The 21,053-nt window shown below is 35.5% G+C and overlaps 2 protein-coding genes and 1 pseudogene across 3 annotated transcripts; 1 reads left to right on the top strand and 2 right to left on the bottom strand.

The window, feature by feature from the left end:
• Positions 1 to 1,730: 1,730 nt before the first annotated feature.
• LOC147546152 (growth-regulating factor 3-like) lies at positions 1,731 to 4,276 on the top strand. Of its 2 annotated transcripts, XM_086633968.1 has the most exons (4): positions 1,731 to 2,126; positions 2,266 to 2,478; positions 2,696 to 3,071; positions 3,508 to 4,276. In XM_086633968.1, the coding sequence occupies exons 1-4, from the start codon at positions 1,886 to 1,888 to the stop codon at positions 3,908 to 3,910; spliced, it is 1,233 nt and encodes a 410-aa protein (XP_086490094.1). In that variant the 5' UTR covers positions 1,731 to 1,885; the 3' UTR covers positions 3,911 to 4,276. The 2 variants fall into 2 exon arrangements, with proteins under 2 accessions (XP_086490094.1, XP_086490095.1); XM_086633969.1 differs by lacking the exon at positions 2,266 to 2,478 and having other exon boundaries at positions 1,759 to 2,126.
• Positions 4,277 to 4,601: 325 nt separating this feature from the next.
• Positions 4,602 to 13,276, bottom strand: LOC147546153 (pleiotropic drug resistance protein 2-like). The gene is made up of 20 exons (XM_086633970.1): positions 12,222 to 13,276; positions 11,980 to 12,100; positions 11,768 to 11,856; positions 11,532 to 11,616; positions 11,133 to 11,423; positions 10,943 to 11,033; positions 9,656 to 10,556; positions 9,396 to 9,556; positions 9,178 to 9,281; positions 8,917 to 9,091; positions 8,692 to 8,826; positions 8,375 to 8,508; positions 7,666 to 7,998; positions 7,250 to 7,540; positions 6,875 to 6,958; positions 6,382 to 6,515; positions 6,063 to 6,290; positions 5,710 to 5,881; positions 5,261 to 5,515; positions 4,602 to 5,141 (listed from the first exon to the last, which is right to left on the bottom strand). The coding sequence occupies exons 1-20, from the start codon at positions 12,563 to 12,565 to the stop codon at positions 4,869 to 4,871; spliced, it is 4,401 nt and encodes a 1,466-aa protein (XP_086490096.1). The 5' UTR covers positions 12,566 to 13,276; the 3' UTR covers positions 4,602 to 4,868.
• A 5,786-nt stretch (positions 13,277 to 19,062) lies between these two features.
• LOC147546154 (protein BUD31 homolog 1 pseudogene) lies at positions 19,063 to 19,803 on the bottom strand (annotated as a pseudogene).
• Between the last annotated feature and the right edge of the window lie 1,250 nt (positions 19,804 to 21,053).

Here is a 21,053-nt window from a genome sequence, read left to right on the forward strand (position 1 = left end):
TGAAATACGACTGTCTAAACGACCAGATATTTTGAATGCTACGGTTAAGTTGAGCTTGACGCACCACTAGATAATTGTTACTCCCTCCGTCCCAAATTAAGAGTCTACTATTCCTTTTTTGGATGTCCCAAATTAAGAGTCACATTCCTAATATATCATATAAAATCCCCTTACTTTTCCATGAATACTCTTTCTGTGATACTTTTAATATATGGTGCATTAATTCAGCTAATTAAGATATTTGACAGTTTCCAATACAAAAGTTGGTTTTTCTTTGGAATCTTTTAATTACTTTAAGAAAAGTTAATTACTTCAAGAAAAGTTACATGTATTTCTAGAATGAAAATTATAATCCTTGTATTGCTTCAAGAAAAGTTGTCAAATAAATAAGGGTAAACTTGGAAGAAGAAAAAATATGAAAATAAGTTGGATTACCAATATGGGACTCTTAATTTGGGACGGAGGGAGTATTTAATATGCTCGATCAAACACATTTGAAATGATTAGATAGATTTTCTTTTGAGACCCAAACTGAAATATATTAAGAAAAAAGATTGTACATTTCTTAATCTGAAGATTTATTTATACGATAAACAAATAAGCTATTTCTATCCATATTTAGAAATTGGTGTATGAAATACTACTAAAATAGTTGGTGTTTTTCTTTTTTTAATGTTGGACAAATATATAGATCTAACTAATATGTTAAGAAATGAACATAATCATAAGCTTACCACCCAAAAAGCCAACAAATTACAAACTCTTTTCACTCACACACACACAGAGCCGTGTTTGGGGGTGGGCGGGAAGGGCGTCCGCCCTGGGCCCCCACTCCCAAAGAGGCCCACCTTTTATGAAGGTCGCACTCAGTTATATATAAGTAACCCTAAACACTTCAACATGAAACTCCATCAGCTCTAGTGGTCAAGTTGGTGGAGTTCCACACCTGAGACACGGGTTCGAAACCCATCACTCGCTTTTTTCCTTTTCCTTATAATTGTAAAGTTGAGAAGATTCTTGCTAAATCAATTCTTATTTATGCTCCGTCACACTTTTTCTTTAAACTGTTTTGTTGTTTGGGTGCATATCTTTCATCTTTAGACGTGTTTTTTAAGAAAAAGAGATCTAAGTTTTTTTTATTCTAACAATACATAAATACTTATGAGAAAATCATGATACAAAATATATCATATTAAAAAGATCGCTTAGACTCTAAACGATACGTTGTACAAAGATTTTGTTTTATCAGTTTAAGTTTATCGTGCTCATTATGAGTCTTTAATCGACACGTGGTTCAATTTTTTGCTTGTAATTTTTTATCATACCAAAGGCCATAATCAAACTTCGCCCAGGGCCTTCAAATTCCTAGCCACGGCTCTGCACACACACACAGTGACCCACAAATCTTAATCCCCATAACAATTACAAGCTTTCTCACATAACTCTTTGTTTCCTTCTCAAGCAAACCAGACTAGTAAGTAATGGGAAGAAGCACCACCAATCTCTCTCTCTAAGATGTCTCAAATGATTCTTTTTTTGGGTTTTGAGGAGTATCTTGTAAGCAAAAAAAGCAAGCATTGTGTTATTTCTCAACTGTAATTCTGACAGTCTTTCTTCCTCATGTGCCCGAGGCATCTCCACTGGCCCTTAAACAAGTACCACCCACTGTCATGTCAGTCATATATATATATATATATATATAAACCCTCTCTCTCTCTCTCTCTCTCTCTCTCTAGCTCTAGGTAAGCTATTATATAGTGTCCACTGGAACACCTGAAAAAGCCCACCTGCTAAGCTTTCTCTCACTTCACCCACTTGGTACTACTACTTAACTAAAATAAAACATCACTAACTAATCTCTCTCTCTCTAATTCTCTCTCTGTCCATGGACTACTATCATCTGAGAGCAGAATGGAGAAACCAGCAGCATGAGTCAGATCACCACTACCCATCATCTTCTTCTTCTTCTACAAAAATCCCAAGATTGTTTCTTCTTGAACAACCTCCTCTACATCAAGAAGCATCTGATTCTTCTTCTGCTCTTCCTCTGTTTGTACCTGAACCCATCATCAATAACAAGACCACTAATTTGTCAGTATTATCAGATTCAACAACTTCTCATTCCAGTAAGTTTTCTAAACCTTCCTTTCTTCTGTGCTCTTCTTACACATCCTCTCTTCTTTATTACTATCTTATTATTGTTTCCCAAATTCATTTCTTTTCTTTTCATTGATCCAATCCAATGTTTGTTGTATATATATATAGGAGGAAATATGATTGGTTTATTCAGCTTGGCACAGTGGCAAGAACTTGAACTTCAAGCTTTGATCTTCAAATATATGTTAGCTGGAGCTCCTGTCCCTTCTCAACTCCTTCAACATATCAAGAAAAACCTTTTCAATACTTCCCCTCCTCCTCCTCCATATTACCAGCTTTATAATCATCCTCTTCAACAATATCACCATTATCAGCCAGCTAGTAAGATTTTATCTTTTTCCTCATGAAAAATGATTCTACTTTGATTTTTCTTTCTTGTTCTACTATAACAGCTGGGATTATTTTGAAATGTGGGTTTTTTTTTGTTTTCATGACATACATTAAGTCTCATCTCTCTCACATTCATTGCTGCTTTGATCATGGAGGCATTCTTCATTCTCTCTCACTCAAACTTAACATATTAGTTTTGTTTCTTAAGTGTTACAATCAGGATACTGGGGAAGAACAGCAGTGGATCCAGAACCAGGTAGATGCAGAAGAACAGATGGGAAGAAATGGAGGTGCTCTAGAGATGTAGTGACCGGTCAGAAGTATTGCGAGCGTCATATGCACCGAGGCCGTAACCGTTCAAGAAAGCCTGTGGAAATCCCATCCAGATCCTCGCCAACCACTGTTACCATCGCTTCCGCTGGCAGCGGTGGCAATGTTGCCCTGAACTCAACCACCACAACCACCTCCAGACCTCCTCTTGTTGCTTCTTTGCCCAACACTGCAATGAATATTGGGAACCAGCATTATGTTCTTGATGGGCCATCTTCTTCACCTTCTATGAATCTACTTCAACTCAACCAGAGGTATTCATTCATGCTCTGTTTCCTAATCTTTTAATTTCTCCACCTTCTCTTGTTATAATCTTTGCATGATAATGATGGTGAAATGGGTTTTGTATACTATACCTAAATCTTAAGTTTAAAGAAAGATAAAGCATCAAATTCCTTCATAATGGGGATTCAGCCTTCCAAAAATGTAACAGAGACTGAATCTCTGTCTCTTATGTTGTCTCTTTTAATAAACAATGTCCTTAGCTAGTGTTTATATATCTACTTTTAATAGTATTATTTTCAGTTCTTTAGGAATCAAATCTAGGTTTCTAGCTGTACAGGAGAAGTTTATGCAGTAATGGGTAGGACCCAGCAATTCAATTCAATCCAATCCTACCCATGAAGTTGCATATCTAAAATCTGCAATTACTCTAATGGCTTCACAATTGTTTTCTTTTTCTTGTTATAGATACCAAGAGAAGGAAACCAGGAACAACCATGACCACAGTCTCAATGAGAGTAGGTCAGATAATCAGGTTCTTCGTCATTTCTTCGACGACTGGCCTAAAAGCGGAACTAGCACTAATAACGTGAATGAGCCAGTTTCCTCGACTAGTCTATCAATATCAATTGAAGGTGGTGCTGGTAGTGATCATCATCAGACATTCCCCGATTTCTCACTCAAACTTACTCAAGAAGACACCGAAGGTGGAGAACGAGCTCAGCTGAACTGGCCTGGTATGAGCTCAAGGAGAGGAGGTCCTCTTGCCGAGGCTCTGCAATCTTCAACATCAAATTCTTCTTCACCAACAAGCACACTGCCTCCTCTCCATGGATTTGGATCGGAGTCGAGTAGTGTTCTCACCAAATGAGTTCAGGTTCAACTCTCAAGTTAATATGTTGAGAATCAACTCTTTGCACCCAATCGAAACTTCGTCTTGATTGAACTGTTTGAATGTTTTTGTTTTGATTTCTTCTCAAGTGTTTTCCTTGTATAAACTATTTTTGGTTTTGGTTCGGGTTTTCCTACGAGACTTCATGAGATAAAGATGAGTCTTGCCAGAACCTTCAACTGAGTGTTGGTTCAGTAGAACACTTTGATGGGGATGATTCCTTGTATACATACCCCCAATGATTTTTTAAGGTATTGGGTATTTATTTTGTTCTGTTCTTTCGAGATAATTGACATTTCGATGTGTATGAGACCGGGTTCAATTTTTCAACTCTTAGTTTGTACATTCATTTCTTTCCTATAATGCAAGATTATTCTCGTTTTATTCAACGGATCGATCAGTAAGAGAGAGACACCTCTCTCTTTCTATAGACAAGAACGAACTCTTAAAGAGATGAAATGAGCGGAAAAAATTTAAGTAGAGAGGCATCACCGTGATTACTGAGAGGCTCGGTCTATAGTCTTATCCGCCACCTTCATCAATGATCACCTTTAGACCTTCTATCTGAAGTTTTCATGGTGACCACTCAACATTATGGTTGGCTTCTCTTCTAGCTCCTGCATACATCAAACACCATTTACCGATAACATTCAAAATACACAAGATAATCTGGTATGAAATCACATAACTCTCATTTAGTAGTTGAATTAATTTGGTTTCGAGACAAAGATCCAATAGTTCTTTCTATGGGAATGAAGGGAAAAAAATGAATAAGAAAGAAAATGGAGAAAAAAGAAAGAGTAAAAGGTAAATTACAGAATGAACTTAAAAATGAGACTTCTTTTATGAAGCTAGTTACTTATACACTCATCTTTCTTATATATAATCACAATCCGAATCTAATCCACTTGAATTTGTTCTTCAACCAATAAGAAAATTATCGTCTTTGGAAGTTAAAGAACTTGATACCGTAAGCGAAGACAAAAAAGAAAAGGAAGACAAATCCAATGTGACCAAGTGCAATATATCCAAGGAAGTCATGTTCAAACCCAAGATACTCTTTCAAGAAATCTTTCAGCATAATTCTATCTGCTTGCCCTGGTATCTCAAGCGAAGTATCCATGTCACCCACTTGGGAGGTCAGAAGCCCATAAAGCGTCCAAGAAACCGGAGAAGCCCAGTAGTACCACCTCCACCATATCGGTATTTGCTGCATAAACGTTAACTCAAACTGTCAGAATAATCCCACATACACCAAGAGAAGCCTCATGACCAAAACACAATATCTAGGGCCCCTTCATAAAGGGTATGAAGTTCGAGGTTACTTACCGGTCTAGGGATGAGGAAGCCGGCGAATAAATTCCATAAGGTATAGAAGAATGACATAACAATGGCAGCCATTTGGTAGCCCGGTGTAAGAGCTACCATCATCATTCCACACATTGTGAAGTAAACAAAGGACATGAATATGAAGTAGTAGAACCATAAGAACTTGCCCACTTGCCATTCAAATCCGATCATTGAGTATAGAAGAAGAGTATAAACAACTGTTTGAATTGCCACATAAACTATCTCAATAGCCACCTGCGAAACGGAAAAGTTCAGGAAAAGTTCGCTATTTTAACTATCTGAATCGGTCGAGATTGCTCTTTCATCCTTAAACGAGTCAATTTAGGTGACTCGGTCTAGAAAAGAGTTTGATTGATACATTCGTGAGAAAACAAATTTACTACCTTTGTTTCACTATCGCAGAGACAAAACTGAAATAGATTTATTACCTGAGCGAATGCATAAGGCAATGCTGAATACATTCCTGCTGCTCTTTCTCGGTAGAAGACGGTTCTTTCTATTGATACAACAGACTGTACACATGAAGCATTGGTGGCTCCAAGGAAAAGAACAGCGGCATACATAGCTCCTAACAGATTCAACACATCTTGTTGTTTTCTCCTATTACAGATAAAGGCACAAAAAAATCAACATATCTATATATGCATATATATATATTTCAATTTATGTCTCTTATTATGTACAGGCTATAAATGTGCCTGACTATATAATAGCTTTTGTTAATTTTTTTTGTAAAAACTATAACTTAATAGCTAGAAAATGATAAAAGAGCAGGACTTACATCTCATCGCCTTTGTTCCAAAATATAACACCAAATAGAAAGCCGAACATTATTGTCATTACGAATCGGATTGTGTTGTACTGAGGGTTCCTCCAGTATGACCAGTGTTGTTTCCAAAAACAAGCTATACATTGAGTAGTAAAACTTTGAGAGTATTTGGAAGGGAAATGAAGATCTCTGGAACCTGGTACTGGTGCGCTAAGCTCTTCAATAAGTTCCTGAGTCCTCCTGCAACAGAAACAAGAAGGAAAAAAAAATGATGATATTGAAATGAGAGAACATCATCAGAAGGATTTTCTGTTTTTCGTGTTCTACTTACTGATAGAGGGTTGAAGTGGTATAAATTTCCGCAAAATCCACATCGAGTTGAGTCTCGACTGATGCACCAGTAACTTCCAGCATCCATGTTGCAGGGTTATAACCATCTCTGATCTTGGGTACCCCTGGGATGGACTGTAAGAGATTACAAATGAGAATCACTTTTAATCTCGAGTGAATTCATACACAAGGGCTCCTAGAAAGTTTTGCACTTCTCATTACTTACAATACTGAACAATGTACAAACTACAAAAACACCGATAATGACAAATTGAAGTTGGTTATTATTAAATGAATGTCCCAAACCATGATTAATTGAACGTGACATTGTCTGTAGGATTTTCAGATGATTGAATGGCTTTATTTGAACCAATTTCTTGTCTTGGAAAAACCAATGGTTTTTGGTGAGGCGAAGTTTAGAAACATCAAATCGAGATCTAAATCAACTCAGTTGGCTAGTGGGAGCAACCAGGTGAACGGAGAAAAATACTCACTTCAAAGTATTCAATTAACTTGTCGGAATGGCGACCAAGATGTCCACCATAAATGAGTTCTCCTCCTCTCTTCATCAACAGCAACTGCAAGGAAAACGGTATAATGTTAAAAGAAAAAAAAATGCATGTTATAAACATAGGCAAGACAGACCTTTAACATGGCTCTGAGAAAACGTGAGATTTATATTGATACCGCGTCTCTACGAGGCAAATCTCGCCTCCTCTAGTTATGCACCTACGCGCGTCCTTGTTCTCGGTTGTTGGGTCTCGAGATCCACAACAAACAAGTTTTAAATTCGAATCTGTTGGATGGGGAGGTGGGATTTTCCTGGTATAGTGGGTGCCATATCAATCACTCAGAAAATATTGTCATACCTCGTCAAAAGCTTCAAAAATATCAATACTTGGTTGGTGAATTGTGCAGACAACAGTTCTTCCTGTGTCAACTGTGTTTCTAACTGTTCGCATAACAATGGCTGCAGCTCTAGCATCAAGTCCTGATGTTGGTTCATCCATGAATATGATGGATGGATTCGCAACCAACTCTACAGCTATTGTCAGCCTCTTTCTTTGTTCAGTGGAAAGACCATTGACTCCTGGAAGACCGACCAGAGCGTTCCTCAAAGGATTAAGCTCAACCAACTCCATAACTTCCTCAACAAACATCTATTATGAAAGAAAATATCATAATCAGGGATTAAATGAGTCCGTTCATAATTGAAAAACCAACATAAAATGAGATTTTTAAATGTTGTAGAAAAAGAGATGGTCGTAACAAATAAGCTACATACCTTCCTTTTTTCCGTATTTACTTCAGGAGCAAGACGCATCCAAGCTGAGTAAAAAAGAGATTCGTAGACAGTAACATGAGGTGAGTGGATATCATTTTGTTCACAGTAACCGCTAACCCGTGCAAATGTTGTTTGATTCTTTGGGAAACCAGAAATACTTATGGTTCCTTCGATGTAACCTCCTGTCTTCCTTCCAGCTAGCACATCCATCAAGGTGGTCTTTCCAGCACCACTAACACCAACAAGTGCTGTCAGAATACCTGGCCGGAATGCACCGTTCACATCTCGTAGCAATTGGAGACGGTTTTCTTCAATTCCTTGGTTCTTCATTTCCTAACAGAGAAATATAGTTTTCATTAAGGCTTCTTTTTTTTGGGTTGGTGAGTAAGTGGGGTTTACAGTGCATTAAATATTCCGTTAATATACTCTATCATAAGACTTAGATAACAACGAATTGGCATATTACCCTATCTCCCTAACAGTATTATACTGCATTTGTACCTAAAAGATCTCGGCATTTTTTGCTACAATAAAATAGAAAATTGAACATGGAGTGCCATTAAATGGCAAAACGAGTTTGTGGAAGAGAACTCCATTATATTGAAAAAAAATTGTTAAACGGTGATTTTTGTGGTTTAAGTTAGAAAGACAGGAAAGTTTTCTTAGCAACAACTCATTTCAAAACTAGCACTTGAATCAAGAGACTTACTGCAGGCATATCGACGAAGTAATTCACATGACTAAATGAGAGTGAAAGAGGCTGGAAAGGCAAAACCATCCCTCTTCCAGATGAGCGGTTGGAAACTCCAAAGTTTGAGTTTGAAGCATGTGGAGCTCTGCTTCCTGCATTGTCAAAACCTTCAACGAATGAAACAACAGTAGACAAAAAGGATATGGTAGCTATAATCCAACTGAGTAGTGACCGTTCGTACAAAGATTCCTCTAATCATGGCATTCTACCAGAAATCACAGAAAATGGAGCAGAACATGTCGATATGAGATGGAAAAATAGACAAGACCTCAAACCTTCAGACGTTGGGGTTGCAGGAGCTGGACAAATTTCTGGGGACTCAAATCTATGTTCTCCATTAGAGGAATGTGTCTGGTTACTCTTCTCTGTTACATTCTCATCGACCATAGCAGTTTTAGAGTCAGAGAAAGCTGCAATTAATTCCGAAGTGTTTAAATGTTACGTGAAGATGCCATATTTATGGAAAGATTCTAGTCAATAAATCAGAAGTGATAGCTTACGAGTCAAATAAGTCAATGCCGCGATGAAACAAACATTGAAGAGAAGTGAAAATCCGACTAGTGCTCCGATACAAATCCAATACCAATAATGCTCCTCAAACATGCCTCTGGACCTAAGAAGAATCTTACCAACTGTGGTTTCAGGACTGCTTGGGTGATTGGGGTCAATCATGGTCTGCATCCAAGAAAACAATATCAATCACATTAAACTAAACTTATAAGTTCTTTTACAAGAAACAATAAGATTTGGTAAGTTCTTACTATATTCCATCTCTCGTCGAGAAACTCGTTGATGGCTATGGCATTCTGACCGTACATCATAGGAGAGGCATAATATCCCCATTTCATCCATGGTCGAAGATTATCTGCAGATAGAGTAAGGGCAGATTTACATGAAGGGTTCGAATGTTAAATCAAATATTGTTCACCATAAACGTCATTTTATTGATCGAAACAGTATGGACTAGCATCTTACTTACCTTTTGAAATGATAAATCCTCCAAGAACAAAAACAGCTAACATGGTAAAGGTTCCAAGAGTGTTTGCAATGACTTCTGTTCTTGCAGCTGCAGCAATGAACCGAAAGAGACTGAGGGCCATTTGATGTACACAGAAGAACGCCAAAAACTGGCGAAAAAACCTGGATGGGTTTGGTGAATTTCAGTTATATTGAATTTACAAAGTGAAGATAATAGAAACTATATTATCTTGACAACAGCAATAAAAGACCTGTGTATACCTGCTTACATCAGGAGCATAACCAATTGAGTAATATGTAAGTATGACCCAGATCCCTGATTCTAGTGCCGAGAGTGGAATTCTGAGGAGCCAAATTGGTAACCCGAAAGCCCATGCAGGGTAAAACAAGAAATCTCTCTGTTTAAAGAACATAGGAAGCCTGAAAACAGTCATCACCATCTCGCCCATCCCATTGAAAATTACATTAATCAAACTGAAGAACAATGCTCCATAATACTTTCCTCCATCAGAAACATGACTATGCTTCATTTCTGTTCTAAGGAACACAGTCATGGTTATCAGTGATAATATTGTTATCTGGGTGGTTTTAAACACATATATGAAAGAGTTACGCTTCATTAGAAGCCACTCCCTTGAAAAACATGCCTTAAAAAGTTCCCAGTTGGAGATTCCATACTTTTCTGTCACTAATGCAGCAGGATGGGCTTTGCTTTTACTGTAAGGAACACTAAGGTTTTCCGAAAGTTGGCGACCTAGGTCGAAAGAACGGAATAAGTTCACAAACTCAGGCACTGATATGTATCTGTAAGGTTGGTCTTTCTTAAACCAATACTGTTCTTGGTCCTTTCTCGAAGTTACTTCTTGCAGAAAATCTGCAACCCCTTTTCTTTCTGGGCATTTGAAACCACTATGTTCAAAGAAATCAAGAGCATTCTCACGTGGACCTTGATAGACAATTTGACCTTCTGAGAGTAGAATTATGTCATCAAAAAGTTCAAATGTCTCAGGAGCCGGTTGAAGAAGAGAAATGATCATGGTCACATCCATAATGTGGACCATCTGTCTCATGCATTTAACAATCTGAAAAGTTGTGGAACTGTCTAGACCAGTTGATATTTCATCCATGAACAGAGCTTTTGCTGGTCCAACCAACATCTCTCCTGCAGTAGGAAGAACCGGTTATGTTTTAACACTCATGGTATAAGAAGGAAAAGCAGCAGACTAGAATGAACTTTGTGGTTTCTAACGAATATTATAGTCCACTTTTTTAATAGTCCCACATTGCTCACAAGAGTGTCCAGAGACTGGGCTATATGTGTAAGCTCAAGCTTAGTAAGTACCGAGGCCTCTTGGGAGGGTCGTGGTGCCTTCGCCAAGACAAAACCTCACACCACGCTGAGTGGTGGCTAAGTGAGGACAAAATCGTGTATGTGGGGGGTCCACGATGTCGCTGCGTGCTCTGATAGGTCGGGCGAATCGCGTGTATTCGCCATCGGTAACTGCTAAGGCTTGGGGCGTTACAACTTTATACCATCAAATTACATACCAGTAGTCAGACGTTTCTTCTGTCCACCAGAAATACCCCTGATCATCTCATTACCGACCGTAATGTCTTCGCAGATATCCAATCCAAGTATCTATCAGAGAACTTTTAGATGTCAGATTTTCCAATTTTTGGTTAGAGAAATTTAGCAAAATTGAAATGAAGGTAACTTCTTGAAATGGAGGCAACAAACCTTAACTACATAATCAGTAACCAAACTGGTTTTCTGGCCTGCCATAGCTGTGGCTTTCATAAATGCATCAATCTGAGGATCCGGTTTCACTCCTGCTTCCTTCTCTCGTTTTGACAATTCCGCTAGCAATTCATACCTGGTGCCAACCCCCAAGCAACGCCCTGAAAAATCCAATGTCTCTCTAACTGTCATCTCCCCATGGTGAAGATCGTGTTGGCTGATATAAGCACATGTTCTTTGTGGAACAAATTCTGATAACTCATGGCCACAGTAAGTGATTTTTCCAGATACCTGTGGATGGTTCAATAGTTTTAACCTTAATAGACAAAAACTAGCACATACTAGGACACTGATTCATAAATAGCATAACTTAACAAGTTCTCATTAGAGAGAGGGTACCCTTAGCTCCTTTTCAAGCTTCCCCGAGAGTGCCTGCAACAACGTCGTTTTCCCAGAGCCCGGAGGTCCAAGTAGCAATGTCATCCTTAAAAAGTACTAATCAATAAGTACCAAACGAGCAATGGGTTCTATAACATCGTAATCCAAGTTTAATGAAAGTTCTATCCTAAGTCATTTAAACAATGCGTCATTCGAATCACAAGAAGGAACAACTTCACCACTTAGAGTAAGCATACCTTGATGGTCTCACTATTCCACTCACGTCCCGGAGTATCTTGTTATTCCGTTTCTTCGGCGGGTAAAGCCAGACCAATCCAAGAAATGTCTACTCACAATAACACATCGAATTAGAAAACAAAACTTGATCATTATACATTCAAATCTCCACATAACCTTCCTCAAATCAAACCAACAAATTCAAAACTAAGCCAATTATAAATGTAATTACCTCAACTGCATTTAGAACGGAATTAAGGAGAGTAGGAAGTGCCCTACTCCCAACATAAGCATCTGCCTCAATTGATAAATGCTCGAAACGAACTTCAATCTTTGGAATCTCAATGCCAACCCTATTTTGGACAAACTTGATAGCGAAAACGTAAATTTGCAGAATTGATAACTATACAATAAAAAAAAAGGGGGGGAAAACAGATTTTCTTCTTAAAGAGAAAGAGAGTAGAGAGGGTTTACCGGTCAGTACGGTCCCTGAGCCGACCAAGAAATCGTTCGTTATCTTCTTCGACAACCTTGAGAATGCTTTCCATGAGTAGCTTCTTATCTTGTGATCTGAGCTTTGTAATGTCAACTTCTTGATGAAGAATCTTGCCATTATCAGTAACTCTTTTCACAATTCCAGTTCTTAATCGATCATCAGTTGGAAGTCTTTCAATGGCAGCCCATTTCAATTCTTCTTCTTCATCATTATCATCTTCTCTCCTACTCCCTTGCTGATGAAACACATCCGTTTGACCATTCCATACTTCTCGAAAACTCGTCGATCTTCTTCCTATATCTTCTCCACCCAATGCCGCCATTAATTAATAATCTTTAAAACTAATCAATTCCTACTCTTTTCTTTCCATGCAATTCCTTTCAAACGTTCTTAATTACTCCCTTATTAGGTACTAAAAATCAAATGTAAACTCATTTTCTCTGACTACAAATGAAACCCTTATTAGGGATTTAAAAAATAATGTAGTAGTTGATTATTGGAAAGGACTACTACTTAAACAGAACTTTCTGTCTCTCTCTGTATTTGTTGGTGGGTTTGAGGTTTACAGTTACATTAAAGAAGAAGGTTGTTAATTAGTGGAAAGTTGGAAGAAATGTGTTTTTATCAGTAATGACAATGGTGGGTAGTGGTATCTCGATTATATATATATATATATAGAAGGGGGATAGAAGGGGGATTTGTTAATACCAGGAAATGAGTGATTTGAAGGTCTGTAATTTGTTTCTCTCTCTACTCTGTAGAACTAGAAATAGAAGAGAATAATAATAAAATATGAAAACCCCAATCTTTAACGGAACCTTCATCGATAGATACCAACCATTTCATTGTGTTATAAGCAAACTTCTCTCTCTCTCTTGTTATTGTTGTTATCTCCTTCATCACTCGCTCATCACTTAAATCAATAAAATAGTACTCCTGATCTAGTAGTAACTGATTAACTACTTTGCTGCTGTCAATATCCAGTTATCCGCCCTAATTTTTCAAATTGGCTACTGGTATTTAAAGAGTCATTAGCTCCAATTCACATAGCTTGGATGTTTAAACAAGGCCATACTACTTCTTTTCATATTTGGAGAGATCTTTTAACTCCCACCCAAAATTACCAATGAGGGTATAAGCTAGACACAGATTAGTTTGGGAGTAAAATTGTCCATCACCTTCTCTCTCTATTTCTTTTTTTTTTTTTTTTTTTTGTATTGTGGGCATATCTCGAACCCATTACCTATAAGGTGGAAGACTAAACCTCCTCCTACTTCAACCGTGGGGTGTTGGCTTCTTTCTTCCCTTCTCTTGCTCATTTTCTAACTTCATTTGTTTTGAGACGAAAGAAACCATTCACATGAGTACATATAAATAGTCTTTCGTATGTGCCCAGAGGACAGAAACCTTTCATTAGAATATCGACCAAACGAAGATAACATACATAAAGAAGAAAAGAGAGAGGGAAGACAAGAGAAGAGATATAAAGGGACAAGGGTGAAAGTAAGAGAGAGATAAGTAATGCAACTATAACTCCTCTGTCAACGAGCAATGGACTTCGATAAAGAAAGGTGAGGGAATTTAAGTTCCTCTTTAGTTTTTCAAAATTGTACTCGGAGCGCAAAAAAAATTTCATTATATATCTTAAAATTGGTCTCAAAGTATGATCTTTTTTCTTTCAAAAAGGTAATATAGTATGTGTCTAGAATTCGAATATAGGGTTGTTGACCAAAGGTGTTATTTTGAGAATTTTTAAGAACACCTATTTGAACTTTGTAAACATCCTAGAGTGATCCGTAAATAATAATAGCTTTTTGTATTTGATGTTCGAAACGAGAAAGCGAATCGTTCAAAGTTATCTAACATCTTGTAAAGAACAACGACACAATTTCTTTGTAAAACTCAACAACCGTTTTCTGTTCGTTACGGTGGACTGTTCCGTTTTATTTTCCTACTTATCTAACTTACCTATCCAAGCATTCCAGCCAGTGAGTGAAGAGACAAAATCACCATTGTGACACGATAGTTGACTTTTGGAAGATGTCGCCACCCATGACCACCAATGATAAGTGACCGCGTTTTTTCATGTTCCCTAACTCTTATTTGGATCATGAAGGTGCCATTCAAGGTTTGATCATCTACTATTTTGACTTTCTTATTGACCAATTGAACTTAATTTGTATTGAGCACATTTTATATATATTGGTCAATTATGAAATCAAGTAAGAAGCTATGGTTGATGTGAAAAATAGAATAACTGTCAAAAAATTCAAATGATGAAGTTCATAAATGACTAGCACGACCCCACAACCCAAATATTCATATAAATATTTTTGAAATATAAACTAGTAATTTGTATGAAACGGTGAAAATAACAAGTGATTTATACAATTAGTATAAAAGAAGGTAGATGGAGAAGCTATGAAGGTAAAACAACTATTATTAGTATAAAAAGTTCTAAAAAGAATTACTTAAAATCGAAAACTTGTTTGGCAAGATATTAAATGTTGTCGTCCTCTAGACACCACAAATTCAACTAAGAGATCCAATATTAACAAGGAAAATGCTAAAATCACAAAACCAAGTAAATTTGTTTGTTATTTTGTTAATTTTTTATTTTTTTTTGTTGAAAATTGTTAATTTTCTTATATATCCTTTCAACATAACAATTTTTTGTATACTAGGATCTCACTCTTTGATGTTTATTTTGTTGCATTCAATAGTCAACATTAAAATTCTCCCATGTGCTAAGATCATTTTGTATCTAAATATATCTATAAATTCAAGTTCAAATTTCAGCAAAATGACTTCAGTACTTAGAAAGTTTTCCATTTTTGACCACAAACTCGAAAAACTATATGTATTTCTCTCACATGATAAATGATTGTATGTTTAATTTTATATCTAAGTAATTATTTGCATAATAAAGTAGCTTTGTGTTTTCCGAGATAATCCTAGATTAATCAACCATTTTTTATTTAACCGCCCAAAATTAAATCATTAATCATAGTTGTTTAATGAAACAGCTAGCAATTAATTTAGTATTATCGTAAACTTACGACACCCATAAAAAATTTCACAAGCGTAAGGAAACTATGAAATCTCCGATTAGGAAATCATAATTGTACTTGTTTGTAGTAAAGAGCAGTCCTGAAAGATTGAAAAATCATCAAATCTATCTTATATAATTTAAGCTATAAATAATGTAATAATTTATCGGGTTTTAGGCCTCTTTAATTCTTGATTTAAATTAGGCGGTTATCATACTTATTACATCTTCATGATACATCAATGCCTTGTAAGGACTAACGTATATCGTAGTCGAATTGTCAAAAAAGAAATTGATCTAAAATTAAAATATAAACAATCCTGTTCTTACATCAATCTGATTACTATCATATTGCTCGTGTTGATCTACCGATTTGCAAAATGAAAAACAAATGAAATAAGAATATTTGTAGTTAAGAGTAGTACGCCGAGTTATAATCTTTAATGATCAACTTCTTCATAATTATTTTGTGTCATTTTCATTAGGAACTCTTTTTTTTTTATGAATTTTGATTAGGTATGTCCGAAGGAGCTAACATAATGGTTGCACCATATATATATGTGATATGTAAATGACATACATAATACATTACAATGTATAATCGTGTTTGTGTAGATATTTCACCAACTACACCCGTCAATATTTTGTTGGGACGACTTTTAGTGCCTTAGTGGCACCAGTATGATAATCCACGTACAACCATATAATTAGTCATCATAAATTGTTGATTAAGGTATGCTCAGGAATATCTAGCAAATCTTATTAATTAGGATTTTCATAGTACAACTTTATAAAAGTCGGTCATTTATATTATTTATGTGTTTGACTAATTTGATTTTCACAAAAAAAATGAAGCAACAATGTGATCTTCTGATCAAATCAAATAAATATATGTAGTTGTGAATGTCAACTGCCAACTAAAAAGCAGCTTGCTTAACTCATAAACTGATCATATCTTGTTCTTCATACGGGTCAATGGATATGATTAATCAAATCATGATTACATAAATATTTTTGGAAATTATCATTTCTTAAGTTTTTTCATAGACATAATTAAGACAGACTATATAAAATCATAAAACTATTTATGAAGTTTTTTTTTTGTTAAGGAAAAAAAAACTATTTAGAAGAGAATATGTTCGACCCTTGCTAAGATGTGAAACCTCAAAGAGATTTAAACTGTAAATGAAATTTATATATTAAGCGTGGGAGTTAGGTCTAACGTTAAACTAAGTCCAGTTAACAACATTAATATTTGGTCATTTCTATACAAAATTGAGAGTTCTTGTAATCAAATTTCGACCCAAAATCATTTGAGACTTTTCATTTTTGCATTGAGTCTCTATTTTTTGGTTGTGTGAGTTGAAAAAATAAGAAGGCAAAAGAGAATGGGCATGATTTGTCAAAGATTGAACAGTTAAGGTTGACTAGCTAAAGCTGTTATTGGTTTATTGTCTAATTAAAAAAAGATCGTATTTGTTCGAGGTTCACTGAAACTAGCCACCAATACAATACAATACAATATGGTGTACTATAAAAAAGAACAAGATTGGAAAAAATGAATTCAAATACTGTATGTGGTTATCAATTTTATAAAATAATTATGTCAACTTTAACAATTACAAATGAGAAATTCTACAGACAATGTTGGATGACACACACACACACACACACACACACACATATATATATATATATATATATATATATATATATATATATATATATATATATATATATATATATATATATTATATACATACACTATGAACTTAGACGTGGATGGACTTAGTTAATTTTTTTTCGGGTTTAGTTATCTCTATAAAATTGATCACTCAGCTCGCATAAAGCCAATGAAGAGAGTGCTACATTATTGTCTTGGTAGGAAAATGTTTACAAAATTTAGATTGTATACATACAAACTTAAAAATAAATTATTTCAGTCTCTATCTAGCCTCATGTGGAGAGCGAAAAGGAAAAATAAAAACGATTGATTTCTCTCTCATTTTTAGTTTCAACTCTCAAACTTCACGGGCAAAGGCATGTATGGCTGTAACACACTCCCAATAGAAAAAAAATCAGATAATTTCTTTTATTTTCATAAAATTTTACGAACATAACATGTAAATGACTGTCACGTTGAGTCAGCTTAATATCAATTTTTATACTTAAATAATTACCAAGTAAACGAATAATGGGATAGATAGAACCTACAAGAAGGCAGAGTACTGTTTCAAAAATGATTCTTGAGAGGATTTTTTTGCTTTATGGTACGTTGATTTGGGTCATCTAGTTCTAGAAAATAGTTTTATAACACAAAATAAATAAAGTATTATTTCCAATATTTCATTAATGGTGATATTCTTGGATTGGAATTGAACTCCGATCATTGAATTTTGACTAAAATGTAACATGTATTCTTGCATTCACAATTGATAGTTTGTCAAACCGACAATTTCAAATATTATTATCACAACTTAAGTATACATTACAATTGTTTTACTAAAATAAAATCATAATATAAAAAAACAATAAAAAGATTGATTTCTTCCAATTTTTAATTAAAATTTTCAGAATTTCACCTGGAGAAAACAAAATGCAACTTTCTTACACGAAGGAAGCTATTCTTATGCACAAATCTGTCCCACGTTGTAGCGTGAGAAATCAATATTCTAAATAAATCAATAAGAAAAAAAAAATTTATTTAATTAATTTTCCAACTCGAAGCAAGCAAACTTGAAAATTGTTGTAAAAAAAGTGCAATGGCCGAATAATATGAGGTTTCATGAAATAAAAAATATTGGACATCAAAGATATCCCGTTCTTGTAGGGATTTTGTTCCAAGTATTTTTTAAATCTTTTTTTGAAAGTAAGAGATGAGATTGCGATCTTAGATCCCTCACTTTCACCAATAAATTAAGTAGATGTACCATTAATTAATTAGTATAATACTCTTATTTATTCGTACAATAATTTCTTTGTTCTTATAAAGGAAAGCGACTTTCGTCCTACATTATTAATCTTAATTATATACTTATGTAGTTGCTAGTATTACCTTTACAATTTCTAGGTCCTCCTAAGTTAGGACTAAAAGCACATTTTAAGCCATGGACATTTAGCTGTGGAAGGGTGTCTTTAGTAATAATGGGAGGCTTCGACATACTGTTTTATAGGATTTTTCCAGACACTGTTTCAGAATAGTAAAACCTGAGGGCCAGATTATCGGGTTCCAGCGAGCACCTTCGTGCAACTGAAAGATTGCGAACTTTGATTAGTCAGAATCAAATGTACCTAAAATCGACTCAAACTAGCCATTCGGAATATATTCCTTGTAAAAATATAGCTAACGGCAGATATAAGCATATTAGGCGGTGAAGAATAGATCAGAGTGTAACGAGTCGACATTCTATTCAATCAAGACGACATCTTAGACTTTCAGTAGAGTAACAAGCGGAGACTCGGCTTAAACGGATGACCATAACTATCTAATAAGTTAAATCCTGTTAATTGCGCATGCCATAAAGTTTAGTACTTTCACACTAAGAATCTAAAATTTAGCTTGACCATGAGGAAAACTAAAACTTAGCCTATATATGTAACAAAAGGTTCCAGATAGGGCAGCATCCTCTAGTAGATTTATCACATAGATTGGCCATGATATACGCATTTCAAATCATCTCGATAATTAGGACTTGAGTAGTTAAGGAAGAAAGATACCGACCTCAAATTGTTCAAACCGGTCTGGGTTTTGTTCTATAACGAAGGACTGATTAGTATTCACTGGCACAGCCTCCACAACCACAATGGATGTATATTCCAATAACCTTCTCTTCTCTGAGTTCTCTCAGATCCTTGGGGACTCGACAAGCACATGTATATCCGAAGTTGTCATCCCGTTGCTCAATGCATCGTAAGCAGCAGAGCTGATCATAATTTAACTGCAAAATAAATAACAAATACATAAATGAGGTTCAAACTTATCCAATGTACAAAACGAAAAAATAAACTATCGCACATGTTCAAAATTTGAACTTGAGTATGGGATATACTTATCCCAGCAGCTAGAGTTTTTCATTTCAGAACTCGAGCAACCTAAGTTTGCAACAAGTTTATAGAGAAAGAGAATTTCAGGTTGTGTAGCTGATATCTTTCCACTTCGGAAGTAGGTCCCTATCTAGGTAGCCTTTATTCATGCAGAACTCATATAGCTCCTTCGATATTTCACTTTTTAGATAGTAAAGGTCAAAGATGTAACGACTCTTCTGATAGGAAATCTTGTCAATAGGCCATCCACTTTTCACCTTTCCATGGCGTAAATCCTTTTCTATACACAGAATATGGTCATGTCAGTCATAGAGAGAGAACTAATTTCATTAGACATATTGGTCCATTACTTGCATTAAGTAAACGATGTTAACCATTTCTGAACTTGTGTCTAGCTTACGAACGGTAGGCTCGATCAGTTCCCATCCAATTGGATACTTGGTAAGTTTTCTTCCTACTTTTGGCATCATTCTAATCGCACTCATACAGCAGACTAGCAGAGGAGTAAATCCATAAGGGATAATAAAATGTGTTTCTAATCCAATTCAGATAATGATGCATGAAAATGTGTTTAATGATGCATGAAAATGTGTTTAATGCTAAGTAGTTACTACTAGAGACCAGAAAAAAGAACTGGCAATTTTGTTTCAAATTACGCATAAGATTGTTCACACCCCAAACCCAATAGGAACATCTGACTCCCCATTGAATCGAATTAATGCGAAAAAGATCAGGGGATGAATATGCAACAGACCGTGGTGTTAATTTGTATAAGATGAATATCTCATAAAACCTAAGATGAATTTCGCTAAGAACGGTCAGTTTAGCTTGATAAATTTTGTGATTCAGGTCAAGTACTATTCAAGCAGTTTCTCAATATTTAGGAACAAAGTCGTAACTGTAGAAGAAATGTGAAAAACATACCAAATCGTTCAATTTTAGATGGTGATTAGTAGTAGACATGGGAACTTTCTTCAAATAAACATGTCTAATAGTTTGATTAGAAGAATTTTTCTCTTTCAAAGCGAGATTAGCATTAGAAATAATCTAGCTTCTTATCATGTTTTGTGTACTTAGTGAAGTTCAATCAGATGAACCAATAACAATGAACATATGGAATCCATACAACAATAGTTCAAGTATCCTCATACACATTACAAATTAAAGGATCCCAAATCACAAAAACCCTAGAATATGTGAATCGAATAACTCTTTTCGAAACCCTAACTTTAGATAAACAAAATACGGAGAGAAAACCCTAACCTTTTCTTGGCTTCTTCTTATTCTTTGCGAGAAACTAAAGAAGCAGAAATCAAGAAATGAGCGTATCAGCCACGTTACGATTTATTGGCGGGAAATTTTCCTGCGTTCCCGGGTTATCCTATACAGTTAACCCTAACTCTAACAGGGTTGACCCAAATTGTAAGCTAACGACCCTGAATAGGCTGACTAAAATGTCAAAGTCAAGGGATGTGATAATTATGGATATGAAATGTTAATTTCTTATTAGCTAGATTGCAAAATTAGCTTAATTAAGCTTGTCTAATACAGTACTATAATTATCATTTCCTTTGACCACGATGATCTATGACTCCCTCAAGAAGTACAATTGCGTGTGCGGTCCACTAGGGTCTAGGGAGGACCCATTGGGGTTGACTTTAGCAAGTCAGCATCCTCCACAACCATATTAAAGAGTGAAACGGCAAAATATTAATGG

The sequence above is a fragment of the Eschscholzia californica genome, unplaced genomic scaffold (assembly GCF_041429995.1).
Source record: "Eschscholzia californica isolate CP2 unplaced genomic scaffold, dmEscCali1.0.p SCAF_4, whole genome shotgun sequence".
Lineage (NCBI taxonomy): Eukaryota > Viridiplantae > Streptophyta > Magnoliopsida > Ranunculales > Papaveraceae > Eschscholzia > Eschscholzia californica.

Bases quoted from the DNA above. Each gene is read 5' to 3' on its own strand.
- LOC147546153 (XM_086633970.1), bottom strand. From the start codon at position 12,565: ATGGCGGCATTGGGTGGAGAAGATATAGGAAGAAGATCGACGAGTTTT. The intron at 12,101-12,221 runs GTAAACCCTCTC...TGTCCAAAATAG, and splicing joins CTCAGGGACCGTACTGACCG to GGTTGGCATTGAGATTCCAA. The intron at 5,516-5,709 runs GTAATAAATCTA...TCCGTTTCGCAG, and splicing joins TGCCTTATGCATTCGCTCAG to GTGGCTATTGAGATAGTTTA.
- LOC147546152 (XM_086633968.1), top strand. From the start codon at position 1,886: ATGGACTACTATCATCTGAGAGCAGAATGGAGAAACCAGCAGCATGAG. The intron at 2,127-2,265 runs GTAAGTTTTCTA...ATATATATATAG, and splicing joins TTCAACAACTTCTCATTCCA to GAGGAAATATGATTGGTTTA. The intron at 2,479-2,695 runs GTAAGATTTTAT...TTGTTTCTTAAG, and splicing joins TCACCATTATCAGCCAGCTA to TGTTACAATCAGGATACTGG.